A 21,274-nucleotide genomic window follows, 5' to 3' on the forward strand; every position below is an offset into this window, starting at 1 on the left:
ACCAATACTTTTTGTATAAATATTATCTACTGCAATTATAACGTCAAAATAAAAAAATATAAAACATAATAATCTCATTCGTGTCTTCTTCATGATACGTGACATGGGCCGAACCTTATATTTGCATAGTAATGCAGATGTATAATTTGGATGCGCCTATATGACTTTGACATATGACAATTGATATTTTGTCTGTCATCGTAGTTCGATCTCCTTTAGATTACAAATTCATACATAGCTTAAAGTAACCCAAAACATTGAATGCGTTTAAAACAAATGATATAAAATGTCTGAAATGAATTTAACTGAGAGCAGTAATGATTGCTCAAACGATTCCCGTAAGTTAAAAAATTCTAAACTTTTAAATAGACGAGAACACAATGTTTACAATTACTCTGAAATCAAAGTTATTATATTTCTTTTTACAGTTCTTCTTGATAGAGTATTTTTACGACTTGGAAATGCCAACACGGATGAGCAACTTGAAAATTGCTTAAATAGATTCTTGCCTCCTGTCATTCTTAAATTGTCTTCTCCTCATGAACAGGTTCGTGTTAAAAAAAACTCCTAATTTTGTATTCATTACCTACTATTTTAATCAAAATTTTAATCCTACCATTGTGTAGTATGTAATTTATTTATTTTTTCCTAAATTTTTTATCTTAATTATTTAACATCAACATCCATTATAGATCAGAACAAAGGTGATGGAATTATTGATTCACGTCAATAAAAGAGTTAAGTGCCGTAATGAAGTCCAGCTACCAGTTGAAACACTTCTACAATCCTACAAAGACCCCAATGCTAATAGCTTCATAATTGTAAGTATTAATAAGCAATTATGTCAATTAATAGTTTATAACTAAGTTAATTAATGTAATTAATTTTGTTTTAGAATTTTTCTATTATATATATTACCATGGGTTTTCCGAGGTTACCCAAAGATCGACAAGTTGATTTGGTTCCATCATTGCTTGAGGCTATAGAGAATAAACCAGTCGCACATCAGGATAGGTAATATCTACACAAATGGTTTTAAACTTAATAAAAATATTTTTATCCTTGATAACAAAGTACTTCCACATATTTTTATTAATGTATATGTATTGTTTTAGTATTTTAATGTTAGTAATGCCTTTACTTGGAGACATTAAAGAAACAAATCTTAAACTGAAGGAAAAGCCTAAAGTTGCCAATCTAATATTGAAATTTGCAACAGATATCCTTTTGCTTCCTTACCGGTGAGTATTGAGCCATGTAACTTGTAAAACAAAAGATCATTTTATGTATGTTTTAAGGTTGCATGCTATTTAGAAAAATATCAGATTTATTTTTACTAGGTATTTACAAAAAGTAACAATTTCAATTTCATCTCTCTGCCCATGATCACGGTCACTGAAAAGTATTTGAAAAGTTCGGTACATGTAGAAAAAAATGCATAGTATTGGAAAAAGTTATTTTCATTTTAATGTGTACAGTATATACGAAAATTTTGGATATCATTATAATAAAAATTTGTATATCATAATTTTATTGAATTCCTAAATGTAATATTTGTGAATCATATAAAATTTTTTGGTTGGAAATTTATTTCTAAGATTAATGTTTGACAAACTTTTGTGCTAACTGTTATTAAAAATTAATTTGATATATTTTAGAGCACTACCTAACTCAGGCGAGAGTGAATTCCAAGTCCCCCCTGGTATGAGTATGAAATCCTACAAGAGAATTGTAGACAAGAATCAAATAAATCCTAACCAGCTTGAAGAGGTAAATCAATTTATATTGTATACATATTAAACAGTCTGAACAAAAACAAGAACTATGTATTTTTATAGCCATAATAAGAAGGTTAGTAGTGGCTAAGCCCACTTAACATCAAATAAATAAAATAGATTCCATTTCTTTTCTCACAAATAGTTATCAAAACCTTAACATACTTTAAGACACTCCTATTATGTTTCATGAATTTTACATTTATAGTTATCTTTTTCTTGACATTCCAGATGAAGCTGTCGATTGTGAACTTCATCGGCAAGGATGTGTTCAGTGCGAGTGAGGCTCTAGTCCCATTAGTGGTAGCGGCCGCAGACTCTAGATTCAGTGTTGCCAACCACGCCAACAGCCCACTTATCAGAGTTAACAGGTTTGCATTTTGAAATATCACACTTAACAATATAGAACCAAACAATAAATATTATCTTTATAAAATTATACTGGCAACTTTTTTATAAAACTAAAAATAAAAAAATAAATTATTTAAATTTAATTAAATGTCTTGGTAGATTATTATTAAACAAATTATACATAGACATTTATTTACGTAACCAGTAATAAACATTAAATCTTATAATACAACTTTTTTTTTTAGTTCTTTCTTGTATTATTTTATTTTTAATATGTCTTTAAATACTCCAGCTCAGTGGACTGGTCTCAGCAGTCAGTAGTAGCGCCGCTGTACTCACTGTACTTAGGGACATGGGGAGGCATGACGGTACACCCGGACGACCGTAAGGTAAAAAAAATACTAATAATATTTGTACCTCCAACAGCAAATATAATTTGTATGTAAAGCTCTAATATAATTTTATACTATGTATACTTAGTACTTTGAATTGAAAGTTCTTATGCAACTTCCAACAAGGTTGCAGTTAATGTTTTATGCCAAGGGAGAGAGAAAGAAGGATACACAAATGTAGAAAGTAGGAGAGAGAATGAGAGTGAGTCGGTAGATTCTAAGCACACGAACATGGTATTCTTGCTATGCAGCGAAGTAAACAGTATGAGCGTCGGGAAATTAGCTGAAATAATATATTAATTAATTTATAATATTCATTATTTTTTTAGCTTCGTTTGATACACATGCTGTATTTTCATTTCCACAGTATAAGCTGTACTTCTTCCGCGTACTATTTATTTGTTTATATATTGGTCGAAATAATAATTGAAATTTGTAAATGACAAAAAATACATTTCAGATTCCAGCGTGCACGAGACTGCGACTGAAATTGATACAATATTTAAACAAAGCAACGGGTCCAGCAATTATATTTCCACACTGTGTTCAGGTAAAAATATTTATTTACACACACACACACACACACATATTTGTTTAATAATATATTAAATAAAATATACATTGTTCTTTTTAGGTGGTATTTTCATCGATATTTGTTACCAATACGAATTCTCGTCTCCGCAACATGGCGCTCATGTTCCTCTTGAACGTCATAAATAAGTATGCATTAAGTTTTCTATAAAAATACGTTAATATGTTATCGCAGTTGTTTTTATAAATAATTCGTTTCCGTCTCAGTGGTAACGAGGTTCAGCTCAGGCAAGTAGCGTCTGTGTTTCTTCAAGGACTGTTGAAGCTCATAAGAACAGAAGAACACGCGGAACAACACGCTAAAGCTTATATGTGTTTGGGTAATTTGTTGAAATTTTGTAATTTTATTATAAGGTGTAATATTATTATGTTATATATTCCAAAACAACTGACATTTACAGGCAGATTGGCGATGAAATGTCCGAGCTGCTTCAATAATCAGTTTGCATTGTTGGAGGAATTAGTCAAGAAGATTCCAGATGCTGTACCGGAAATAAAGACAGCCCTGAGGGATGCGCTATTGGAAATGGCGACTGCTTATAAGATTACACCCGAAGGTACTTTACTTTTTTTTTATATTCTTAAATTCAAGTCAATAAAGCGACTATACTATTGACACTTAGATACTCAGCAGTCAATAGAAAAAATATATGAACCTAATATTATGACCAGATAAAGGCGAACCCATGGAGTGTGAGGAGGCAGGTCCGTCAGGTGTAGAGGCTGCGGAGGGCGGGGAGAGTAAGAAACCTAGACCGAGCCCCTTCGATGAACCACACGCTCTAGCACTGTTCGCCCTCCTAGACCAGTCAGTACACATTCATATACATATACATACATATATATATATATATCATTTATTGTAGTACGGGATTTTTGCTGGTTTTATTTATTAATATATATTTGTTTATGTAGTAGTATGTTTCAATTATTGTGTCATAAGATTTTTCTTTAATGTAACCAAAAATATAATTTCTAAATAATTAAATCTAATTCTCTTGTATGGGTTCTTGTTCATGAGATTATAATAAAATTGTGTTCATGTCACATATGTATGTTAATTTGAAATATACAATATACTATGTTTGTTATAGTTACATGCACTGTGAGGAATCTATGATCAGGTACATCGCGATGCGTTACGCCTCAGCTGTGTTCCCACAGGACTACGTGCCGTCTAGATACTTACTATTATTGGCCAGTGGAGACAGGTACAATTATAATAAAATTTAAAACTACCCACACAGAGTTAAAAAGAAATAAAATAACAATATTTTTATCTAAAAAATATTACCGATTTCAATATCACTTTAGTGTTTTTGATGACAAATTTATTTATCTTTATTTTATACCAGCCAAGACGAAATCTCAACGGAGGCCCTCAAGTGTCTGTACGGAACATCAAGAGCGAATGAAATAGAAGACGTCGTGAACAATGTGGCTAAGAAAGAGAAAGAGACTATCGGTATCGACGAGGAAGGTTCAAAGAAAGACAGTGCTGGGACACAGGAAGAAAAATTCAAAGTCCCGGGATTCATTGAAGTGGTTGACTATGTGTGGGATCAGATGCAGAAACGGAAAAAGGGCTCCAATGTTAAACATAGATTTGTTATTGGCAATCAAGTTCTACAATTTCATCCACAGTCATATCAAGAAGTTAGTGCTTTTCATTGATCCTATAAACATAAACTATTCCAGATACAGATAATGCAAAGAGGTTTTATATTAAATATATTTGTATTTTTTTTTCCAGATTCTAAGATATTTAAGAATGTGTTTAAATAGGAACGCCAATTTGAAAGATTGTTCCAACCATCCGAACGCCACCTCACCTTTACTGTCACGGTATATTCATGAACATTTGTTGGAGACGGAAGCCCTGGATAGATATTTGACTATGATAACGAGTCTTCTAAACGCATGTCCAGGTAAAGAATATTAATATTACGCACGTTATTGTTGGCTGTATATTTTATACCCAATAACATGAGATCAATGATTTTCGTTTTATTGGTCAGTACTTTAGCTTCAGTCATTTTTCTATTAAATTTACCACGTACATAGATATAAACGAATAAAAAATAGGATATTGAAATTTGTCAAGTTTCTCACTAGTAACAAATAGAAATATGTTATTAATATAAAATATAATGCAACACTCAAGGTGTCATGCCGCTGACATGTTTCTTGGACATCGTGGGGTGTATACCGGATAAAATAGCGGACAAATACAAAACTATCTTGCCGTTTTTGAAACAACTCTTCACAAATAGCACAAGGGAGGAGATCCGAGAGACCTCGGCAGCTATCTACGCTATCATAACGGTGCACACAAGCGACAAGTCATCCATAGACAAGGAAATCAAAGAATTCGTCGATCAAGCACTTAATAATAAGAGTTTGGAATCTCAATGTGGATATGTGATGGCATTCACGTATCTCTGTGAGAGATGCGTCGTGTTGTGGAAGAGGAAGAAGTTTGGTGGCAAAGGTTTCAGTCCGAGTAATTGGGAGCCTTATAGGGAAGGTGTTCTATGTCTTGGTGAGTTTGAGTTGTTTGTCATTAATTACTTACAACAACATGTTCGCTGATGAAAGCATGGCGTTATTCGTGTTCATTATAAATAGTAAACTAGTTATATTATTTTTGTGTTCAATTGATCTTTCAAGTTAGTATATATACATATATAAAAACACTATGACATCCCGAAACCGTTTCAGAGGCTATTTAAATTATAGATTCTTAAAAGCTTCTATTCGCTCTAAGCGTTTAATGAAGGATCCGATGTTAACAAGTCATTTGAGAAACTTAAAAACTTGGTGGTTAAAAAAGAACGTTACTATGTGCTAGTAATGATGTTTTAATCTGATGTATGTTATCTTTTATTCAAAAGTTCTGAATGAAGAGTAAGGTGTAGCCCATATTTCGTTGATATATTTTTTATACTTTTCGCGGTACCAAAGAATAAAATATGTTTTATCTTGTAAAAAGTCACGTGATGCAATTATAGATGTCGCTGTTGATTGGTTACTCTAACTATTTTTTAAAGCATAGTTCGTTTCTTTTTGAAGAAGTCGCAGGAAGTATGTAGTAATGTTATATTATTAATATTATACTTGACTAATAAATTGTTCCCGTTGCAGCTACATTCCTCTGTCACTCTCAGTCGTTGTTGGTCAGCACGTCGTGTATCGCTATGTCCTTACTCGTTAGATGTACGTCACTACCACTACCGAATATATCGTCGAAGCAAGAACAGTTGTTAAACAGCGAAAATCCATTCAAAATAAATCAAGCCGATGTTGTAATGCCAGACGACGAAGTGACCAAGTTCAGTGTAGCTGACAGGTTGTTCAAAATTGTTGGTAACGCGAAACTACCCTCCAAGGTTAAAGAAAGATCGCTTTATAATCTCGGCCTTATGTGCTGCGGGGAAAGGTTGAGTTTTGCAAAGCAAATAGTTAAAGGATTCCTTCAAATGGCGAGGGATGTAAGTATCGATTTATGAGTAATTTTCAATAATACTTTATTATAAATTATATTAATCTTTTATATTTTCTAGAGCAAAGAGTTTGAAATACATTTACAAATAGGCGAGTCGTTGGTTTTGTGTGTTGAAGGCGTTAATTCCAATGAGAACAGAGATCTGTGGACCGAACTGCCGAATGAGGTAATATATCTAGGAATGTAGTAAATTATAACTTTGAGAGTTGCCTTGTGTAATTACAAAAAATATATTAAATTAAAAGGATTTCTTATTGTTATTGTTATTGACGCATCGGATCGGTCAAGTTGGACTGGTCGTGGCCACCGAAGCTGGGGTCAGCTTTATTCCCGTGTTGTAGTACTTTTTCCCTATAAAAATTATATTCTCATTTTTATACACAGGTAGAATCTAAAATAAAAGACTCGGAAGCATTGAAAGAAAACGACGAAATATTGAAATGGTTATTGTTGGAGCTGTTCAAGATAGGCAAACATCCACATCCCCACTCCAGACAGGTAATCTGATTTGCACTAGTATATATCCGCGACTTTGGTTGCTTTCCTTTTTTTTATAGCCATATTCAATGTTATATCACTTTATACTAAACTTCGAAACAACTGACCAATCTTTATTTTTGTAAAATACATATACACATATATATAAAAATTTTAAACCTTTGACTAATGGCTGTATATTTATAACATTAAGGAGTTTATAAAAAAAAAAAACGAAAAATTAGGTATACCTGACGGCTGAAATTGAATGTGTTTTATGACTCATATCTCTTTAATGTATGCCATCAGGCTACTTGTATATGGCTACTGGCTCTACTGAAGAATTGTCCCGAGCGAGCTCCCATAAAGAATTCCCTGCAGCAGTTACAGGACACGTTCATGGAATACCTTTCGGAGAACAGCGGTAACTGTCAAAGAATATTCTCCATAACAAAAAATTACCATCGAACCATCTTCATTATAGTTTAATCAAAACTCACAGCGAATAATTTAATTATACATATACAGATATAGTCCAAGACGTAGCGAGCAAGGGTTTGAGCTTAGTGTATCAGAACTCGGACGAGGCTCAGAAGAAGGCTCTAGTGGGTCAGATCATAGACCAACTTACTAGCGGGAAGAGAGCCGTCGCACAGGTCACAGACGACACGAGGCTGTTTGAAGAGGGACAGCTAGGCACCGCGCCCACTGGGTATATACAGATTATACACGTATTTATTCTGCATATGTACTGTAGACATATGTCGTGCATTCAACGGCTGCAACCAATTTAAAATGGTCTTTAAAAACGTTTAAATCCATTACATTGCTAGGTCCTTCAAACTGGTTAGCACGTCAATTACGGTGGCGGTGTACTTAAGCGATTACGTTACGATTACGATCGTTTTTCAAAAGTAATGTAGAGTTTTTTTTTGCAATTTGAATAACCATAATCTTAGATTTGAATTTTTATTTTTAAAAGCCCTTCGTGTCCAGTATTTTAACAAAGAATAATGTTCTGTTTAAAATTATTGTTTGTCGTTCGTGTGATCAAGGTCAAGGACGATTGGGTATTATATCTATGACACTTTGGTATGCGTTAGAAATATAGTATTATGTCCATTTTTGTTTTTTCAGTGGAAACCTTTCAACTTACAAAGAACTGTGCTCCTTAGCGTCTGATTTGAACCAGCCGGATCTTCTCTACAAGTTCATGCATTTAGCACATCACAACTCCATTTGGAATTCCAAACGAGGTGGGCAATTTTAATTCACCTCTTTTTACTACTGTCATATTTTAATCAAACAAAAGAATTTTAAATGCGTTATTGTATTTATTACTTTTCTTTCATGTAAATACACATTTTATTTTCACGAAAAGAATATTACCAGTTTAGCTTTATAAATTAACATAACTGTGCAATTTTTAATTATAAATGAAATTATGTGTCAGATTTAATCCTCGAAACTGAAATTTGAATTAGGAACACGATTTTGTTGGAAAATGATGTCTGTAAACCTTTTATACGATAAGTCTTCCTTCGTGTTCAGGCGCGGCGTTCGGTTTCCAATCTCTAACAGCGGCGGCGGGGGGGTCCCTGTCGACCCACCTGCCTCGTATCGTGCCCCGCCTGTACCGCTACCGGTTCGACCCCACGCCTCGCATACAGAACTCCATGGCCGCCATATGGAGCGCCCTCGTCTCCAACACGCCGGCCACGGTAACCTTAACATACGTTTGAGACTTATTGTTTGTTGTAACGGAAATTGTTATTTCTTTCATTAACAATAATACACGTTCAGAAAACTGTGTTGCTCTTGCTGTGGAGAACAGTCTGGAACCTTTAGGCCATTCATGGTGATTCATACGGGAAAGTTTTTATTATAACGATCGCGCCAAAGATAATCAGTCGATTAACGAACGAACGAAATTCTGTGGGTAGAAGTTCCATGCGAACAAAAATAACTTTATAATACACTTAATAGGCATATCGCCATTATATATAAAAAATCCAAGTTTCTAGCCTTAACGAATTCAATGTTACGAAAGGATGAATACGAACGGTTTAATCACTTCAATAATGATATTTTTTATCATGACGCTCCAGGTGCAGAAATACCATAAGGAAATATTAAAAGACTTGGTGAGCAACTTGACGTCCAACCAATGGAGGGTGCGGATGTCGTGTTGCAATGCGCTCGCTGACCTTTTGAGGTAACTTATATCATTCAACGGAACATAACCCGACTGTCAGATACACGGCTTGGAACTTTAAAAAAAATATTTGAAGTTTCCTCCAACGATGTGAAAGTTTTACTAAATTTAATTCCAACAAATTAATACTAAAAGTTGAAGGTTAGAATTTTATATTAAATATTTTTAATGTGATTTTTAATTCGAGTGTGAAGCTCGATATCGCTTGTATGAAATAACATAATTACACTCCACAGGGGCGCGCAGAGTCTACACGATTCTTTGGAGCATTTACCGACTATTTGGACTCAACTGTTCCGAGTCATGGACGACGTCCACGAGGGGACGCGCCAGGCGGCGACATCTACAGCCAACGTGCTTTCCAAAGTATGTTTATTTTATTATTAATAATAATAATATACACTGACTCCACAAAATCAACAATTTACTAAAAATACCGCCAGGATTTGGACGAAATATACAAGGAGAATGTAACCTTGTATATTATTATACAAGAGAAAGATTAAAGAGTCATTATAGGTATCTAAGTAAAAATTTGTTTGCAGCTATGTATCCAGGCTACAGACGTGAAGCAAGGCAAAGACGGAAAGGAAATATTGTCAGCCATACTACCGGTGTTGTTGGACACCGGCATCACGAATCTCGTTAAAGAAGTCAGAAGTGTGAGGTACGCGTGGCTGTAGAAAATAATTAGTTTAAAGTATAAAGACTCGTAACAAACGGTTTGCGCTAAGGTCCGAATGTTTTGGAATAACTAAACAGTTAAATCGCGAATCGTGTTATGTAGCTTCTATATTATTTAAAAAATAAACGTTTATAACAGCGGACATTTTGAACACATTGAAAACAGATTGGTAAAAATTTTTCTTTGCGTTCCTCATTAAGGTTTACGTTTTCGCCTATATCCTATAAAAAACCGGGAATTTTTAAAATACTGTGTCCTCAAGTTCCTACCGAAAGGTTAGCTTATTTATTTACCCATCCATCGTTAAGCGACAATTCTATATCTATGTACTTATGTTCGCCAAACGGTCTCTGCTCCGCCATAATTTTATTTTATTACAATTGATTATTTCAAGTTCAATACTGTACTGGACTAATTGTAGTCTAAATTTAAGGTAATATACTATATATTGCTTATCATAGAGTATGTGTGTCGTTGTAGTCTGCAGACGGTGTCGATGTTGGTGTCGTCAGCGGGGTCGTCCCTGGCCCCCCTGCTGCCCCGGCTGGTGCCAGCCCTGGCGGCGGCGGCGGGGGACCTGGAGCCCGCTCGTCTCGGCTACCTGTCAACGGCCATCACTGACGGCGCCACACGAGACGCTATAGACGACCTGCGAGCGAGCGCCGCGAGGCAGCACTACACCACGGACACTGTCGTCAAGGTCAATTAATATATATATATGTTCTTAGAAACAACATAGGAATTAACTTCTTTTTATAATATTCGATACAATTTCAATAATAATTAATTAAATTTACACAAAATAAAACCAAATTTAAATGAATAAATTTCAACTATCTCCATTTAAACTTATTGCGAAATAAAATCTGAATATAAAGTAAAGGAAAGATTTAAACGCACTCCAAAAATCTACGATCGATTAATTTTGCTACACCAACGCGCGGTACGACTGAAAAAGAATCCTAATCTCCTCTAACAACTACTGAGGTATATGTCATGCGAGTCCCCCTTACACTCATATTCCTATAACACATATATATGTCGCCAACTGCTCCATTATGATGATTTATGCTTTATCTGATGTCAAAACAATAAATTAACGTAGCATTATTAACTCACATTCCTTTGTGAACAAAGATTATATATATTAAGTATGTAAGTAGTAATAATTTCACAAAATATTAAATTGAAGCTACAAACAGTAATACTATCATTACTGTCATTACTGTCATTAGCGTTTAACCGTAACTGCTACCACAATAAGGGTGTTATCAATAATAACCGATTTTACAAAATATTTTGTGATGATCGATGAGGAAATACGTACTCATGGAACAATTATCAGCAGCGAAAGTGTATCATAATTTAAATTTAGAAGCAGTTATCTCGTCTTTATTTTATATAAAACCTCTTTTTTCCATTTATTCCTTTTATAAAAAAAAGTTGGACTTATTCTTTAAAATAATAACAATTTCAGTGTATGCCGTACATCACCATAGATATAATGAAGGAGATGTTACCGAAGATTCTGGAACTGACTAAGTCTCCACAGCTGGGTACTAAGGTCGCGTGCGCGCATTTCTTAGTACTGGCCGCGCATTACTTGAGGGCCGACCTCGAACCCGTGGCTGGGAAGATTATGTCTAGTCTCTTGAACGGCATATTCGATAGAAACGCCACCGTAAGAAAGAATTATGCCGAGGCTTTGGGACAAGTATCCGCTTATGCTAAGGTACGTTTAAAAAATTTTGCTCAACAAAAATATAGACGGTATTATAGAATGTCAAATGAATTTAAATATTCCAGCCGCAGTCCATAGACAAACTGATGAAGAAGTTAGTCAATCTGTACGAAACGAAGGAGGATGACGCGTCTCGGTCCGCGGTCGCGCTAACTTTAAAGGCGGTGGCGAAAGCTAAGATCGAACATATCAAGGATAATGAAGAAACTTTGGTGCCTGTTGTGTTTTTGGCCATGCACGCTTCCAAAGAGGACGGTCAGAAGATATACTGCTATTTTATTGACTTGATTAGTTTAGTTTCAGCCAAAAGTAAAGCCTGGACTACAATGACAGCTAATTCTACGCTAAAATAATAGAGACTTCCGAAATGAACGGTAACATTAGGAGTCCTACATTCAAAATCATGGAAAATAAAAGCTCGAATAAAGAAAGAATAAGCTGAAAAAATATACTTACACACAGACACACGCACACACATTAATAAAATTTCCATTTCCTTCTAAGGAAGAACCACTTGACATCTCCGGAATACGCAGCTAGGAATACGGTCATGATAATTAATATCCTTCAATGTGTGACATCCAGTGAATACATATATGTTACAGATTCGTCTACGGTGGAAATGTTCTCCGAGCTGTGGTCCGACGTGAGTCCCAGCGCGGGCCGCGGAGTGCGGGCGCACGTGCGGGCTCTGAGGACCGCCGTGGAGCAAGCACTCGCCTCCGGCAGCTGGGCCAAGAAGATACAGGTTAAAAATATACAGATAACGAAATGATATGCATTATTATACTACGGCTCATGACACGCGGATAAAAAGATGTGTTTTAGATTAGAAAAGAATAACCTCTCACTTCAAAAAGACATGCAGCATCTTATATTTGTAGTAGTGTAGATTTAAATGTAGACTTAATACATGTATGTTTATTAATGTTGTAAGAACACAAGAAGCAACTTGTTAAATGTCATGTTGTTTTTTGATCAGGCAGCCAAAGCGGTTAAAACTATATGTAAGGAGCTGTCCGGCGAGCTCGGCGACGAGAGGGAACCGTTCATAAGATCCTTACTCGCCGCTGTCCAAGGAAAGACGTTCGATGGAAAACATCACGTTATAGAAGCGCTGGCTGAATTATGTGTGTAAGTTACACTAAGCAGTAGTCGCTTCATTATCTTATTTCTAATAAATAAAAGAAAAATGATGAGATGTAAGACTTACGTGAGTATTAATTTAAATGAAACTAATATTTTTCAGAATATTTCGCGTTATTTCATTATTTTTTAAAACTACACACATCTCGTCTGCCCGTGATCACAGTTGCTGCAAAGTAACCCTGACGTCGGGATTATGTAGTTTTAAAAATAATATAATACGCGTAGTAATCCGAAAAATATTAGTTTCATTTAAAAGAAAAATGTTTTAAAACATTTTTATATTTTTAAAAGAGCGGTTCAGAGCACATCTTGCACTCAAATGAAATATTAATACATCGCGAACAGTTTTAATGCTTAGGTTACATGGTCTTTGAATGAGTATTATTCTGCATGGTTTAAAATAAAATATTATTTTTATTTATCTGTGGCGGTCTTAAGCATAGAAGTGTACAAAATTGTTGTGACAATTAAAAAAAAGAATGTTTTTTCAATTTTAGTGTCCCCGAGGGAGAAAAGGTATCGTCATCTTTAATATCAGAGGCGGTGGACGCGCTCGTGTCCGAGAGTCGCAAGCAGGAGCCCTCGTACAAGAGACACGCTCTCTTGGCTCTGAGTCACGCTCTGCCCGCGGCCGACCATCAGCGGTTCACCAGTCTATATGAAATCGTCAAACAGATACTGACCAAGGTATGTCTTCTAATGTTACATTATGATCTCGTATTTCTTACGGAATTACCTTATATGGTCTTAATAGGAACATGTAAACTGTATGTCTTAATAGGAACATGTAATCTACAGGATACTGGTTTGGAATTAATTGCGCGTTGCTATTCTTTGGGAGTTGCTTAGTAAATATGTTTCTTGATAGGATCGTAAGTCTGGAAGCAAATATCGCTTATTCTTATAGTGTTAAAATAAGTAACTCAAGCACCTCGGTTTGAAAAATAGTAATGTATTGTATGAGACTCCACCACAAGGATAGTGTGACTTACTGAACTTTATATATATTTTAAAGTATATTTATATATAAAGTAAGTAGGTGTTATATACCATTCTATTATTTACCTCAGGATGAATTTTCGATGGACAAAGATTCAGATGAAGAGGATAACGAGGGCGTCAGACAGAGACGAGAACAGCTCACTGCTTTGAAGGAAGCAGCTTACGATTTATTGGGCAAAGCCTGGCCGAAGGATCCTGATACTCAAGGTCCGTTCTATTACAAAAAAAAAAAAAAAACTTACCGGAAAACATTATTAATACTATTTAACATTTTAGAAAAGTACCAAGAATTATATTTCGAGCATTGTTCGAAATCGTATCCGACAAGTTCAAGGTCAACTCAATTGGCAATTCTGGCGTCCATCTCGAAGGTTCTGGAACGACTGGCGGTGTTGAATGATCCGGAGCCGATGGAAACCGACAACTCGTCCGCGTATACCAGGAACCAAGTCATAGCTACTGTCACAGAACACGTCACAAGTATCATCGAATACACGCTCAGTGAGTATTTAACAACCAACATTATATTGAACGACTTAAAACACGTCTAAATATATAATTTTTTTGTTAACAGAGAATAGCAACCAAGTAAGACACCGACGGGACGCCTTAAGCCTTATGGAAATTTTAATTAAACAATTGAAAGGTATTTTTTTTTTTTTAAATACTTATAACTTTCATAATTTTCAATAATTGAATAATTCCTATTTAAAACTTTTTTTTATCATTACAGAACTTCACAAAGCGGAGGAATTGAATAAACTAAAAGCAATTTATCAGACACATGTCCAAGACTTGTCGAGAGAAGAATCTCATGAATTGAGAGCAAAAGTAGACAACATTAAAGTACACTTCAAATAACACGAGTCCAGTGTTACCATTGTTATACAATGTAGTATATTACGTGCGCGCGTCGACGACATTGATATATTAATATATGATAAAAATATTCCAATTGATGCCTTTCAATAAATACAACCAAATTCTATTAACTTATAATCATCAAAGTATTTTTTTTTTAATAAAAAATAAAAGTGTTAAATAAAAGAAATTTCCCCAATCAGAATGTTGTCATATTAAAAATTAAATATTCTGAGAATTTTTTATTAATAAATGAAACAATTTAAATTAAGTCAGGATATATTTAATATAATTGCACCTGTGTATGGAATGAATCAAGACTATTACGATAAATTGACTTTACACCGATTCTATACAGCCAAGCATATTGTTATATTACATATTGCAACTAGATCGTCGATACTACTAATATATATTTTAACATTTTTAAATAAAGACTATCTAAGTAAATGTATAATCGATTAATTTTTTTGTCTATACAATTATCTTTAAAACTCGAGCGAATTAAACCATCACAAATAATAAACTTGTCATTATCTTAATATTTCCATTAAATATAAAATAATATTGAAAACGTATTTCTTGAGAACATAATATAATACTTGCTTTTATATCATTTTTAACATATCCATGAACTTTGTGTTGCTATAAAAAATAAATTTTAAAATTGTTAAATGATTGTAATGATCATTATAAATAAAGGTATTCATTTGTTATTATGGCAATGATATATCATATTAAAACGAAACACTTATAAATTATGAAACAAAAAAACTAACTGCCAAAGCAAAATATTTTGTACAAACAAAATCACGATAACTACATCACTAACAACACTTACTGCATCTAAACACGTTTTTAAGCTATTGCATGGCTTTTATCGAGGGCTTTGAGCTCGGCGACCGAGTCGAGGAATTCCGTAAGGAAAATAAAGCTAACACCGAGCGTCGGACGTCGTTTCAGTTCGGCCGACCTCGGCGCGGTGTATGTGTGCGTGCGACTACACGTGTGTGTTACTAGCTGCTGCCTGCTCACAAGTGATTCTATCTCTTTTACACACAATGCTGGAGGCTTTTTGTCCACGAGTAAGCTCGAGCCCGCGATAAAATTTAAACTCGCAAAAAAATTGGTGCATAAATAAATAATTACAATTGCATAATTTAATACAAAATGCTGTGCAATAGCTTCACCGCGGCAGTCCCCGAGTGCTACACTTATTAATTTTTTTGTATCCTAGTTCACGAAAGTGTACTTCTTAAAACAAATTAACTAATTACTTCTTATATTACAGAAGGTAACGAGACGTTAAGCGAACCTTCTGTTATTGGACAAGGGTGCTAAAGCTTATATTTACAATTTACACTATTCTAATGACAATAATGCACTTATGAACTTAACTAAACTATTCTGACGACGGAAAGAATATGACGTAATTTTTAAAAATACACCGAGAAACAATTACTATAATAGATACCGAGCTATTTTGTTACATTTTTTTTGTTAATTACAGCAACAAAGACATTTTCACCAGCTCAAGTAACCTATCATATTTATATTTCCATAAGATTTGGAAAGATTATCTTTTGTTTCATTATAGTAAAACTAAACAATAAGCCACACATCCTTCACGCCATATTTAATCTCAACGAAGGCAACCGCCTGTATACCTTCATTAAAAACCTATACAGCATCAGAGAACTAGTTCATCCTCACAAGGTGAGAATATCCTATACATCTTCAAATTCAATGAACCGGTTCATCCTCACGGCGCGAAAACATCCTACACATCGTCGAATAATCCTTTAGGAGGCATCGTCATCTTGTCCCGTCTTCGGCCTTCGTATTCCGTCCTGATGGAGGGCAGCGCGCTCTCGCCGAACCGTTGTTCGATGTCCTCGACGCCAGGTCTGAAGGTGTCCCGCTGGTAGGAGTGTCTGTCGGGGCTCACGTAGTAGTCTGAATCGACGTCGTTGAGGAGCCCGGTACGGGCTGTAACGTGAACGCATGCACAGTAACTGATACTATTAATGGATTTTTATATATTATGGGAATAAAACAAAATTTATTTTTCATGCAAGACAATTTACATAAGCAAGAAGCAAGCCTGTCCGCGATGACAGTGATTCTGCATCATATTATTTTTTACAGATATTCAATCTACATTTAGCACGGCTCCGTGCAGCGCTAATGTCTAAGTATCACAGTAGTGTCGGTGTTACCGTTGTCGTGCTCTTCATCCCTCCTGTTCGTGAACCGTTCGCTGTAGTCGCGGCGGCGGGCGAGGGACTCTTCGGCACGTTGACGTTTGCGTTTTTCTACATTCAAAATATTATTTCCAACTTTTATACTATTAAATAAAAAAATATATGATTTTTGACGAAATTTATATTGCCTCGGCAACCTAAGGTTAGACACAAACAGTGGCCTGTTATTCATTCATACTTATGTTATATACCTAGTATGTGAATTAATATTAACATGTGCGAATAGTTTTTATTTAATTCTGGAAACTTACAGTGAGGGTACATTTTAAAAATGGAAATATGACGTTCGAAATCTTAAAAATTATTTTAGTGTTTAAAATTATTGCTATATTTTCATAGTTTGTCGTCGTTTCACTTATAATGCTCCTTATTTTCTTTCTTTTATGTCGATGCTATTATTAATGTTTCAATGACAAATCTAATCCCAATTCAAATATATTTGTTGAACAATTTTTTTTTATTTTGTAAAATATCAATGTCTTTATGGCACTTGAATTTTAATTTTATATTAAAAAACAGCCTATACATAATTACCTAACCATACGCGAAGCTCTCACCTTTCTCTGATTGTTTTAGATAACTTAAATGGACATATATTATACACTTGCTAGAAAAAGTGTAACTTTAGCAATACTTGTTTCTCTCTTCTATCTACGATATATGAGAACACAATTACCTCTCTTAACAAATTCCCGTCCCTCATCGACCAAATCCGTTGTGAGTTCATCGTCACCCACGAACTGTTGGAAGCCGCACAGCGACAACAAGCGACTTCCCAGCGACAAATATGTCGCAAGACACAGCAACACCACCAGCATCGGGAAGTATATGTTGAATCCCTCAGCAATAATGCCGAGTACGTCCATGTGACCCATGATCTGTAGATTGAATGATTGTTACTTTATAATTATGTCTATCAATTTTACTTAAAATAGCTCATCTTATCACATCTCAATATTATTTGTTTGATTGTTCTTATAATATGATGTGAGTTAATGAATTTAATTGCCAGTTTGCAATTAAAATTTGCAATTGATTCATTACAATTAATATCCCAGAGGTTTGTGCTGTGTTATAATTACCTGAGTGTAATAAGTTTCCATGACCCTCTCTTTGATGACGTGAGAGTCCATATGCACCAAACTTAGGAAGTTAAGGCACATGGCGGGAGTGAGTCTGCAGACCATCATACCAGAGAATATAAGGCTGTATTCGTTGGTCTGGTGGTGAGGAGCCAGATAGTAGAGATTAAGGAGACGAATCTTGAGTACCGTTGAATATGCACAGTAGAACATATAACCGATAACTAAGGTTGATATGGACTGAAAAAATAACAATGTTATATTATGAAATTCATTCCTTCTCTATATTGAATTTTTTTTTGCTTGATACTAATATTATGTCCATGAAGTCTCGGTCGCAGCCCAATGCCCACTATCCATCATACTTTAATAAATAAATAATTAAGATATATGGTATAATTTGAAATTGTTTATTACTTACAACAATACAAGCATAATTGTAGGTTGATTTAGCTGCCAGCACTATGTTAGCAAATATTGAGAGAACAGGTTTTTTACAGAAGAATGTCAACTCTGACCAAACAACGGCGGCTGACAATATGCATGTCACTACAAACATGGCCTTCAGGAAGTACTGACGAAGGAAACATTCCCAGTACCACTCTAGAAATATATTCCAAAATTAATTCAAGTAAACTTAAATAAAACAACCAAATTGGTTTTAATGTTTACCAATGATAGGAGGATAAAATATCCTCTGTAGTCTTGGTCGTGGAGTATGGAATGTGTGTTGGAATCTCCTGTCTGGTGAGCGGGAATTGGATGCGACATCCTCTAAATGAAAGATACGTTCCATCATGAGACCCCATTGAGTTTCCGTTCGTTGTAAAACATGCAAGGCCTTTATTGTCTGAAAAATAAGATAAATATCAAATAAGAGAAACATCTAAAGGAATTTATTACGTAATTAAACATCACTAAATCTGTTTACTGACTTTTTTGTGTAAATTGACTAGAGACTTCAGGGAAGGTGGTGTAGGCCTTTCTGGGGGAGATCTGGAATTCAGTTTATCCCTTAATTGAATCGGCAACTTTTGTACTATAGTCTCAACATGACTATGTAAAGGATGGCCGGGCCCTACTGCGGCTGTTACAGAATTTAAGCACTGTGGACAAAAAACATACAATATGTCAGTAACACAGGAAAGACAAAAGAAAAAATCAGAAGGTCTCCATAAATACCTCTAATATATCATCAACTGTTTCTTCAGCCTCACACTTGTCTGTACTCAATTTTGCTACCTTGAAATAGCTATAGGTCAAAGTGTAATTTTTCTTGGAATTATTCCATAAATTCCTGGGTACTTCTACTAAAGAGTACCCAAGAAGTAGGATCAACAGGAATAAGCCCCAAGTGTTGCTTGCAGAGGATGCTATGGCTTTGATTTTTGGACCATCCAAATAAACACCAGGTTTAAGGGCAATATAAATGAGAAGTATGCCACAGATAAACAAATACGAGCCATAGTAAATGGCATTGTCAACTAAAGCCGATTTCAATTTCCCTTTCACTGTAAAATCTCCAGCTTTGCTGTATGATTGCATCATTGGCATGATAAGCCTGAAAGATATAAAAAAAACAATATTTTGTATTTCTAATTGTATAAACTTAACAATTCTATACTTTGCCTAATCTCTAGTAGGATGCATACAGTGTTTTCTATATGATATAAATTTCTGACAATTGAGTCCACACATAAAAAATATTAAGACTGGTCACAACAACATGATACCATAACAGCAGATATAAATTTTTCTTTACTATTTCTCTAACTAACCAAGCATCATATTAGTGAGATTATTACTATGAATGCAGTTTTTTTTTATTTTATTCTGATAGTTTAATTTCACTAAGTCCTGACATAGTTACTCAAGAGTTAAGAGATAATTCTACAATATCTATTATACTGTAATGTAAAAGTTATAAATGCAGTTAATGATTCACCATAATAGAATTATCAAAAGAACTCTGATATAAAGTTAAATACAGGTAAAATACAGGTCTTTATCAAATAATAACAAAATATTTATCACAATTTGTAGTCTTACCAAGTTAAGCATTGAGAAGTCCAATAAACTACCCTCCAAAGGTTTGGAAAGACAATATCTGGAACATAACTCCATGGCTTTTGACACTGAGTATCAGGGGTGGGTGTTGAAATAGAGCCATTACCAGTCCCAGTAACTGTAGCAGCAGTGACAGGATGAGTTCCATTATCACATTGTCTATATACAGTCTAAAAGAAATTCAAATGTTATACATAATATTGCTGTGGATGGCAATGTTTGTTTCATTATAATTAGGGAAATGGCTCACCGATGATATATCCAAAGGAAGAATAAACATGATAACAAATGAGAAGTACCATGCTATTAGAACAGATACTGTAACTAATATGTGATTTCTATAACAATCCCCATATCTATATAATAAGGTAGCTGCTAAAATAAAAGCCGATATTATTTCGACCACAAACAACGTGTATGCCATATTATATTATTATAATAATGCAATCACAAAAACAAAGACATATGCTAGTTTTTCTTTGACGTCTTCTGTCTTTCTTTCCACACTTGCACGGCTTCTTGTTGAAGTACTTCAAAACGTATTTGAGTTGGGGATTTCAATGGAAGTAATATAGGTCGCTCAATTTCATACTCTGATGGGCATTCTTCGTAAAATAAAATTCCCGACTCGGGTAAAATTGGTTCGAATTCAATTTTCTTGACGGCTTTGTTAGTCGCTTCAGTCATTTTAAGTATAACGCAGTAACATTTTTAACACTTCTTAATAATGTACAATAAAAATATATTTCTCTCAAAACAATAATTTTGTGAAATATTGACGAAATTTGTTAATAAAACTAACAACAATCACCACATAACGCTAAATGACATATAGAGTATTAGTGAAAAGTGATTAATGATTTCAATTTTTTTAATTATGCTATGGCTTCATCCACACTATTATTATGGAATTTTTTACCAATGTCAAAAGATTTAATTTGTCAAATATGAAGCTTCAAGAAATTTGACGATCTTTCCAATTAGGTACTTGTGTGAATGTTAATTCAACATTATTAATTTCAAAATCCATTATCTTTTCATAGTCACTTTTTATCTCAAAAGCAATTATAGTCGAAAGAGTAAATTATATAACTATATTTCAATTAAAGAATAATAA

General features: G+C 34.4%; 2 protein-coding genes across 3 annotated transcripts; one reads left to right on the forward strand and one right to left on the reverse strand.

Annotated features, from left to right (window-relative positions):
- Positions 1–199: 199 nt before the first annotated feature.
- On the forward strand, positions 200–14,838 carry LOC116765492 (proteasome adapter and scaffold protein ECM29). The gene is made up of 37 exons (XM_032654945.2): positions 200–338; positions 429–547; positions 693–821; positions 896–1,014; positions 1,116–1,241; positions 1,659–1,770; positions 2,007–2,146; positions 2,419–2,515; positions 2,979–3,068; positions 3,153–3,238; positions 3,317–3,429; positions 3,511–3,666; positions 3,782–3,917; positions 4,204–4,320; positions 4,465–4,765; positions 4,863–5,037; positions 5,274–5,651; positions 6,254–6,600; positions 6,673–6,780; positions 6,999–7,112; positions 7,401–7,515; positions 7,620–7,803; positions 8,229–8,347; positions 8,643–8,812; positions 9,200–9,306; positions 9,543–9,672; positions 9,852–9,973; positions 10,472–10,691; positions 11,469–11,723; positions 11,798–11,987; positions 12,338–12,480; positions 12,715–12,866; positions 13,379–13,568; positions 13,952–14,090; positions 14,160–14,384; positions 14,458–14,529; positions 14,617–14,838. The coding sequence occupies exons 1-37, from the start codon at positions 287–289 to the stop codon at positions 14,742–14,744; spliced, it is 5,676 nt and encodes a 1,891-aa protein (XP_032510836.2). The 5' UTR covers positions 200–286; the 3' UTR covers positions 14,745–14,838.
- A 173-nt stretch (positions 14,839–15,011) lies between these two features.
- On the reverse strand, positions 15,012–21,019 carry LOC116765626 (LMBR1 domain-containing protein 2 homolog). 2 transcript variants are annotated; one of them, XM_032655174.2, is made up of 10 exons: positions 20,408–21,019; positions 20,140–20,327; positions 19,273–19,651; positions 19,026–19,196; positions 18,763–18,940; positions 18,512–18,693; positions 18,091–18,330; positions 17,685–17,886; positions 16,964–17,059; positions 15,012–16,700 (listed from the first exon to the last, which is right to left on the reverse strand). In XM_032655174.2, exons 1-10 carry the CDS (start codon positions 20,579–20,581, stop codon positions 16,525–16,527), a joined length of 1,986 nt encoding a protein of 661 aa, XP_032511065.2. In that variant the 5' UTR covers positions 20,582–21,019; the 3' UTR covers positions 15,012–16,524. The 2 variants fall into 2 exon arrangements, with proteins under 2 accessions (XP_032511065.2, XP_032511064.2); XM_032655173.2 differs by having other exon boundaries at positions 15,012–16,733.
- Positions 21,020–21,274: the final 255 nt, after the last annotated feature.

This window comes from Danaus plexippus, chromosome 11 (genome assembly GCF_018135715.1).
Source record: "Danaus plexippus chromosome 11, MEX_DaPlex, whole genome shotgun sequence".
In the NCBI taxonomy this organism is placed as follows: Eukaryota; Metazoa; Arthropoda; class Insecta; order Lepidoptera; family Nymphalidae; genus Danaus; species Danaus plexippus.

What these genes read in the sequence shown, in the direction of transcription:
- LOC116765492 (XM_032654945.2), top strand. Translation starts at nt 287, where the DNA reads ATGTCTGAAATGAATTTAACTGAGAGCAGTAATGATTGCTCAAACGAT. An exon ending in CCACGGACACTGTCGTCAAG is followed by an intron (nt 10,692 to 11,468) that starts GTCAATTAATAT and finishes TAACAATTTCAG; the next exon opens with TGTATGCCGTACATCACCAT. An exon ending in GCTGGGCCAAGAAGATACAG is followed by an intron (nt 12,481 to 12,714) that starts GTTAAAAATATA and finishes TTTTTTGATCAG; the next exon opens with GCAGCCAAAGCGGTTAAAAC.
- LOC116765626 (XM_032655173.2), bottom strand. Translation starts at nt 20,581, where the DNA reads ATGGCATACACGTTGTTTGTGGTCGAAATAATATCGGCTTTTATTTTA. An exon ending in TTCCTTTGGATATATCATCG is followed by an intron (nt 20,328 to 20,407) that starts GTGAGCCATTTC and finishes AATTTCTTTTAG; the next exon opens with ACTGTATATAGACAATGTGA. An exon ending in CAGTTGATGATATATTAGAG is followed by an intron (nt 19,197 to 19,272) that starts GTATTTATGGAG and finishes TTTTGTCCACAG; the next exon opens with TGCTTAAATTCTGTAACAGC.